The 8,342-nt window shown below is 36.5% G+C and overlaps 1 protein-coding gene across 2 annotated transcripts; it reads left to right on the forward strand.

Moving 5' to 3' along the window:
• The first annotated feature begins 499 nt into the window (after positions 1–499).
• On the forward strand, positions 500–5,822 carry LOC127934837 (39S ribosomal protein L3, mitochondrial-like). Of its 2 annotated transcripts, none has more exons than XM_052532362.1 (10): positions 500–731; positions 925–1,106; positions 1,262–1,353; positions 2,193–2,291; positions 3,008–3,107; positions 3,327–3,387; positions 3,780–3,891; positions 4,270–4,347; positions 4,926–5,003; positions 5,452–5,822. In XM_052532362.1, exons 1-10 carry the CDS (start codon positions 637–639, stop codon positions 5,593–5,595), a joined length of 1,041 nt encoding a protein of 346 aa, XP_052388322.1. In that variant the 5' UTR covers positions 500–636; the 3' UTR covers positions 5,596–5,822. The 2 variants fall into 2 exon arrangements, with proteins under 2 accessions (XP_052388322.1, XP_052388323.1); XM_052532363.1 differs by having other exon boundaries at positions 928–1,106.
• The last annotated feature ends 2,520 nt before the right edge of the window (positions 5,823–8,342 follow it).

Genomic DNA, 8,342 nt, shown 5'->3' on the forward strand with positions numbered 1-8,342 from the left:
GTAAAGAAACCTTTGCTGGGATGTAACAACTGCTTAATAAAACAATATGTATTAATCCAAGCAGATCAATAAATAGAAAATAAACAATATGTTTTAAGTACAATGTTTTTTTTTTCATTTTATATAGAGACACAATATAATATACAATATAATACAATATAAAGTTTATAACAATATAATTTGACTAGATTAATATTTATCATTTTTATTTTTGTGAGGAACAATTTATTTTTGTATTCTTGATTTTGTAATATTGTTTTGTCATTTAAAAATTAGTAGCGATAAACCGAACAAATCTATTGTCCTCACTCCTCAGCAAAAACAATAGCACACTATTGAGTGCTGAGGGAACTAATATAAAAGGGAATTTAAATGAACAATATAATAGAAAAAATAAATAGTTTGCATTTTATTTTCTATTATGCAAACTATAACCATAACGCGCTACTGAGTGCTTAGGGAACTATATTTTGAAACGTCAGAGACCGGCGACCGTTTTTCCGCGTAACACCGGAAGGGGAAGAAATGTCCTTCTACTGCAGGACGAACACGAGACTGTTATGTCTGCTATGATGATGTGACCGAGCCAAATGAACGAGCTGTAGTTGTGTTGTATGATAATTGTAAATAATAAAAATGACAGCACTGACTTATAGGTTTATTAAGCTAGCTGATGGTTTGCTAAGAGAAGCACCAGTAACCGTTTACCGAGTTGGAGCAGCGCTGAAGAGGTATTTGAATATTAACATCATAAAACAATGTAATATTTAACTCGGTATCGTTTAAATATATTAAATACAGCAACTCTTATAAGGCGTATTCTACAGTACCATCAGGTTTAACAACTTTATGTAATGTCACTGTCATCACATTATCAACTTTTAACGTGATATTTATGTAAAAAGCCTTGTTTTCTGTCTTCAGCAGACCCCCTGTCATTCAGTGTATAAGAGCGCATCGAACAAACACCTGGTGGGACGAGCACCTCACAGAAGATAATGCTTCCTTCCTAAAGAAGGCTGTTACAGAGGAATACAAACAACAGACCACAGACAAACTCAATCCTCTCAAGGATGAGCCCTGGCCCAGACATGAGTGGGCAGAAGGTGGGTCTCACCATCAGAACCCATGCAGTCTGTGGGTGTCTGCTCCCTTCCAATCCTAAAGGAGGCAGCGTGCTTGTGCTCATAATTGTGTTATGTACATGGATTACTACTTAAGTTTTTATGATTGTATTGTTTTGTAATCTGCATCTCCTCAGGGAGTCGGAGAGTCGGTCTTGTGGCCGTAAAACTTGGAATGATGCCTGTGTGGACCAAATCTGGAGAGAGACACGTAGTGACAATGCTGCAGGTAAAGAGGATTCCAATTCATCACTTTATTACAGCACATGAAATCTATTTTTGAGAACAATATTAAAAAAAAACCTGTGAATTACACACAGTTACAACCTGTCAAAGTGATTTTTATATTTACATTTTAATCAATACATTGATTGAGCCACTTCATATGCCAATATTAATAATACTTTATTTAAGAACAATATTGTGATTCTTTAACAGATTTTGTCCAGTAGGACATGTTTAACGTGTTGTGACATAAATTCACCAAATTATGCTGAATTGGTGCATTAGTGATTAATACAATTCATTAAGTTTAGTCTATTATATTGTACTGCTGAGGTATGGAAGCAAAGATCGGTAAAAACACCAGAAGTGAAGTGAAAGTGAAGTGAAAGTGACATTCAGCCAAGTATGGTGACCCATACTCAGAATTTGTGCTCTGCATTTAACCCATCCGAAATGCACACACACAGAGCAGTGAACACACACACACTGTGAGCACACACCCGGAGCAGTGGGCAGCCATTTATGCTGTGGCGCCCGGGGAGCAGTTGGGGGTTCGATGCCTTGCTCAAGGGCACCTAAGTCGTGGTATTGAAGGTGGAGAGAGAGCTGTTCATGCACTACCCCCACCCACAATTCCGTCCGGCCCGAGACTAGAACTCACAACCCTTCGATTGGGAGTCCAACCCTCTAACCATTAGGCCACGACTTCCCTAAAATCAGAATCAGCCTCCATGGAGTTGGTGTCCCTGAGCATGGTATTTTGTTCCAAGCTTGTTCCAGGAAGCTGCACTTCTCATGCCATCTCAATCAAACATAAGAGTAACACATCCATATCTCTGTCAGGTGCAAGACTGTCATGTTGTGAAACATCTACCCAAGGAAGAGTATAACGGACGCACAGCAGCCCTGATTGTGGGAGGAAAAAACGTCTCTCCATTTCATGTGAGTAAGATCTGACTTTAACCTTTTTCAGTAAGACTGCTCTTGTCCACACACTTTCCTCCTCCTCATAACAAACCATTACCTCTTCACCTTTCTGTCAGTCCTTGACTTCTCCGTATATTAGACTGGAGCTTTTCAGTTTCTTTGGAGAGGGAGTATAATAAGACCTGAAGAGCTCCTGGAGAGAATTTACTGAGCTCTCTGTAGATGTAGAGGTCACCTTTGTGTGTATGTGCATATTAAGGGAAATTAAACGGGAAAACTAGGACTTCTTTCTTTTATGCAACTTTTTAATTGTATTCTTCTCTCTCTCTCCTCACTTGTTTTTTTTCTTCTATTGGTGTTATAAAAAAGACTAACAGAGATGGACAGATGTGAGCATGGTATAAAGAGGTTGAACTAAACTGTTCTATGGAGTTTGTAATGAATAAAAGCTTTGGTCAGTGTCCCTTTTTGCCCTTTTGGCAGTAAGCTGGCGTGTATATTTGTGTGTCTTCTGTCTATATTTGACAGCTGCTACAAAGTGCTGCTTGAAGTATAATTGTCAAATGTCCTGACCTTCAGTCTGAGCCTTCAGCCTCTCTAGAGCCAAAAACACAGCAGAGCAGTTTGGGTTTAATGTATTCTCTCTTTCATTCTCCCTTTCTAGTTTTGAAGGATTATAAATGTTAGTGAATCCCTTGAAGTAACTGAAAGTCAGTCTGTCTTTTTCACAGAGGCCAGAGGGATATTTAGAGGTTTTCCGGAATGCAGGAGTTCCTCCTAAACAGAAACTCACCACGTTTTGTGTGTCGGACAACGCCATCATCAAACCAGGTTGCTTCACCTGTCAAAACTCTTTGCTTATCGCCAGATAAAGAATTAAGTCATTTCAGCTGTATTCCTTTACTCTCATACTTTTATTTTTTCGGTTTTGTATTTAGGTTTTCTTGTCGTGTTTTGTGTATTTTAAAAATTATTATTATTATTAATTTTTTTTAAAACCATTTTCAATTTAGTTTCTGTTGTTATTTATTTATTTATTTTCTGGTCTAGGCACTCCTCTCTATGCAGCTCACTTCCGTCCAGGACAATATGTGGATGTCACAGCAAAAACGTAGGTCAAGTTCACACACACAAAGTGTCAATATACTTTTTAATATATATATATATATATATATATATATATATATATATATATAGATAGATAGATAGGTATATAGATAGGTATATAGATAGGTATATAGATATAAATACATAGATAGATAGATAGATAGATAGATAGATAGATAGATATAGATATAGAGATGCCTTTTTCCACGTGAAATTCTTATGACACCCACCATATATTTAATGAACAGAGCCTTGCTTCACATAATTTTGAGTCGTGTCTGAGATCCTGCCTGTCTGCAGCTTCATCCACATCTCTTATGTTGTTACACAGCGTATGAGGACTCAATGTTCTGTTTACATCTTTACTGTATTAAACTGTTGATCTTTTTATTGTAGAATTGGTAAAGGTTTTCAGGGAGTGATGAAGCGCTGGGGGTTCAAAGGTCAGCCAGCTTCCCATGGACAAACTAAAACACACAGGAGGCCAGGCTCTCTGGGGCCGGGAGGGGTCAGTTTTTTTATTTCTGTACTTATAGAGTGTCACTCTTAATGCCAGCGGGGTTTGCAGGGTGATTCCTGTGTTTTTTTTTTTCTAGGGATGCATGATATATGGGCAGTGTATGTAATTCTTTTTGTTTTCATACATAAACTACTGTTCAAAGTTTGGTCAGTAAGATTTATTTTAACAGAAATTAATACTTTATTTAAAAAAAAAAAAAATGTAATACTGATAGATTTTCCCCAAACTGTGTATTTTCAGATATTGAAGCACTTTTCTATCTGAGAGATTTCAAGTCAGTCGTTTGGGGTAGCTGTAACTGTCCCATATGTATGCCCTTTTGAATGGTTAATGGATGAGTTAAATAACTTGTCTCCTTGCTTTCAGGACCCAGCAAAAGTTTTCAAAGGAAAGAAGATGCCAGGCAGGATGGGAAACATTTATGACACCAATCATGGTTTGAAGGTACACCTACCAGAATGCACAAAATGTACTTTAAAATAATTTAGAAACTATTTGCATAAAAAAGTTATTGGGGGTGCACGATATATATATATATATATCGGATGATAATTAATGGTCATCTCGTCAGTAAAGCCGGTTCTCTAATCAGCGGTAAATTCCATCAGGTGCGTGATTGCACATAGAGCAGATGTTACTTCACCGAGCTGTTGTTAACTGACAAGCTGCGCAAATTCATGCTTATAATGAATGTGGATTTGCGAGATGCGCATTAATTTTAGTCAATCACTTCACTTTAATTATCGGCCAATATTTATTGTGTACCCCTAAAAGTCATTATCAGGTCAAACTCTTAAGGACTTGTTTTATAAATGGACCCAGAAAAACTTTTACAATTTCTTTCAAAAGTAAATGTAAAGTATCTTTTATAGAAATATAATATTTGTTTATTGTATTTTGTGTTCTACTATATTTGTAATGTATAATCTTTGCCATGAAAGAGCCTGTGAAGCTTAAATTAAACTGTAAACTGTGCTCAGGAGACACCTGCTGTAGTTTCACTAAGGTCTTTACTGTGGCAGGTATGGAGAGTGAACACCAAATATAACATCCTCTATGTGAACGGATCTGTCCCGGGTCACCGCAACTGTCTTGTTAAGGTAAAACGCCTCTCACATACTCAAACTCTCACGTGTGCGAAGTCAAGTGCACTTGTCCTCAGGTAGAATATCTTTTGAAGGTGAAAGATTTGCTCCTCTTTTTTTGCTTTTATCTTTTCTGCATCTGTCTTCACATTCAGCAGTGTTTAGCTAAAAAACAAAACAAAGTGTTGTGTACTGTACTGTCCATGCCAGCACAAGCACTGACCTTGGCACGCTGGTGCACACTCGAGTTGAGTGATTCCTCTGTATCAGTGCACAGAGGCGGTTGTGTGTCCTAAGTGCATCAGTGAATCGATCATATGTGGTCAGCATTTCATATAGTTGTAGACTTTGCTTACATACACACTCAACCCAACTTTATTCAGGAACAGATGACTTTATAATACCTAGTCGAGTGTCTTCCTCTCCTCTTGTTTAATCACCGTACTTACGTTTGCTTGATCAGGTCAGGGACTCAATTCTGCCCACTCGGTTGGAGAATAACAAGAACCCTCCATTCCCCACGTTCTTTGCTGAAGGAGACAAAGAGCTCCCTGAAGACCTTTTCGATGAGGACATGTTCCAGTTTGGGGAGCCCATGCCTGAATGAGGCTGTGACCCCACGATTCTTGCTTCCGCTGGTAAAAGACACTGGGCATCTTTCATCTAGTGGATTCAGCACTGCTGGGCTGAAAGACTTAAAGAAGTGTCAAGTAAACACATAAATACAGGTGTTCAGGGACACCGAGTAAAACTCATACTTCTGTATAACATCTGGATCATGTTATGGTGTCAAATGCAGTTGTGTATTTAAACAATAAAACCTGTTTGATATAATTACTGAATTTGTTTTATTTTTATATGTTATCGTGATAAAGCATTGCATGTAAGCACTTGGTGAGTAGTTACTTTAAGCTATATATAAAATGTATCTATATAATCAAAAATGTGTAAGTAAAATATACATTTAATATATAATGTTTTATATGTAGATTTAAAAAGATTAAAATTTTCAGTTAATTATAAAATGTCGTTTTATTTTATATATACAATTTTATAATTGTATTAAATTATTATTAATAAATTAATTTAATGTAACAGTTTAAGTTAATTGTACAAATTGAATTTTAATATGAAAAAATAATCACCTGAAATGTGAATAAAATAACTAGAATTTTTAGAAATTAGATAGTGTATGAATTACTATGAAGCTTGGTATTTAGTGAACTAAATTAATTCTTAAGTTTAATATTAAACTAAACAGAAACTTAATGCATATGTATCTTGAAAAAGGCATGACCCCCAAAACGTATAAGAAATGTGAGAAATCCACTCTCTTGATCATATTTTTAAATCAAAATATTTATTACTAAACATTATTATAAGTTTGGTTATTTTTATTTAAGTGGTGTCAGCATTTCTGATCTTATTTGACAAAATGCTTGAAGCTGACAGCAAAACTCTGTAAGAATACCCTGATGGGACCACTGTGCATTAGAGAAGAGAGCAGGAGGAGGTGGAGACGAAAGGATGAATAGATGCTGACAATGGTTGACATTTCTCCCTCTCTCTCTAAGTGAGAGGAATAAATCAAGGCATTAATGTTGCATGAGTTAAAGCTCACTGACAGATGAAGGGAGTGAGTGAGTGTGGATGGATGGAGTGGCTACATTAGAGTCGAAAGCCCTCAAACCTTGACTTCTACACACATGTAGAAAGGTCATGTAAACACTTTATGTACATCGTCTTCTCTCCATCCTCGTCTTTTTCTTAAGAAACACCAGCACAGTAATGGATACAGCTAGTGGGCATTTACATGGAAGTCCAACAACAAAACAAGAAATGACTCAATCTAATGTACACGTAAAAAAAAAAATTTTAATGGAAAAAGTAAAAACGCTACAGTAAAAACCTTTTAATTGCTTACGTTTAATTACCATATTTATAGTGACATTTAAAGTTTTTTAATAATTGAAAACTTTTATGCAGAAAGTATACATTAAATAGATCGAGTATAACAGCAGCAAAGACATTAATAATGTTACCAAGAATTTCTATTTCAAATTAATGTTGTTCTTTTTCACTTTCTATTCAAGTAATCCTGAACAAAACATTAAGCAGCACAACTGTTTTCAACATTGATAAAAATAAGAAATATTCATTGTGCAGCAAATCAGCATATTACAATGATTTTCTTATTAATATAATTAAATATTGAATTGCCTCATAACAGTTCGTCTTGAGGTGAATTATACATTTATTGCTTAAATGCAGGGTTATTTGAGGTAAATTGGGCCACATCTCAAAAAGGGCCCTCAGTTTACCTGAAATGACCTTAGGATGGTATATTATTATATATGCCTATACTTTCATAAAATATACCATTACCAAAATGACTGTAATGCGTGAAACATGGTCACTGCATTTCATGTGGTACATAATAAATAGAGGAAACCTCAGCTGGCAGTTTACTGTAATTTCAACAGTTAAACCGTTTCAAAGTCCTTAGCCCTGGAACGTCTGAGGCCAGCAGTCATGCTTTCTTAAAGTTAACAAGCTATGTGAGTCTCATGTATAATAACAGAGCTGTTACATATTGTGTTCATGTATTATTCAGTCAGAAAACCTTCCTCTGCTGCCAGTTTGCACTACAGTTTGGAGTCACCTTCATTAGCCTGCATTTCACAACAGTTGTTGTATCCTAAAGTTCCCATTTGCTCTGTTGTTAGTTTTCCCCATCAAAATTTCTGTCAGCATGGATTTGTTTGATAAGATGTGAATGTTGGCCATGTAGTTATTTAGTCTATTTATAATATTTCATGTTTTATGAAAAGTGACTCATGATAACTGGGTTTGTTCAAGACTATATGTGGGCTATAGCATATCGAGAGTCTTCTGATGCCAAACTGTTCTTATGATGCAGTCGATCGAGAATCAGGATTTAACCCGTATAAATCATCACAAACCTACATTCACACAGATGCCTGACCTAGTAATGTTTAGTGCTGTCTTCACACATACATAATGCAAAGAGTTTTTTTAATCTCTGTAGCAGATGAGTGAACTCCCTGATGTCAGCGCTGCACTGAAAACTGGCTAATCAAGCTTGAACGGCACTCACTTGTTCTCAATTCACACACACACACACACACACACACACATATGCACGTACAACCAAACGCATTGTTTAACCCACCAACATGGTGAGCTCTTGATTTTCTGGATCTACCCCCAACCATGGGACACCTGCACCCCCGCAGAGTGTGTAGCAGTGTGTGTGTGTGTGGACCCCAGTGAGAGTGTAATGCCAAAAGCCTTGCCAATCTAATCCTCTAAACACACACACATCCTGTCCCT

This window comes from Carassius gibelio, chromosome A19 (assembly GCF_023724105.1).
Source record: "Carassius gibelio isolate Cgi1373 ecotype wild population from Czech Republic chromosome A19, carGib1.2-hapl.c, whole genome shotgun sequence".
Lineage (NCBI taxonomy): Eukaryota > Metazoa > Chordata > Actinopteri > Cypriniformes > Cyprinidae > Carassius > Carassius gibelio.

Coding starts and splice junctions, on each gene's coding strand:
- LOC127934837 (XM_052532362.1), top strand. CDS start 637: ATGACAGCACTGACTTATAGGTTTATTAAGCTAGCTGATGGTTTGCTA. Junction 1,107..1,261: donor CAGACATGAGTGGGCAGAAG/GTGGGTCTCACC, acceptor GCATCTCCTCAG/GGAGTCGGAGAGTCGGTCTT. Junction 3,892..4,269: donor GCTCTCTGGGGCCGGGAGGG/GTCAGTTTTTTT, acceptor CCTTGCTTTCAG/GACCCAGCAAAAGTTTTCAA.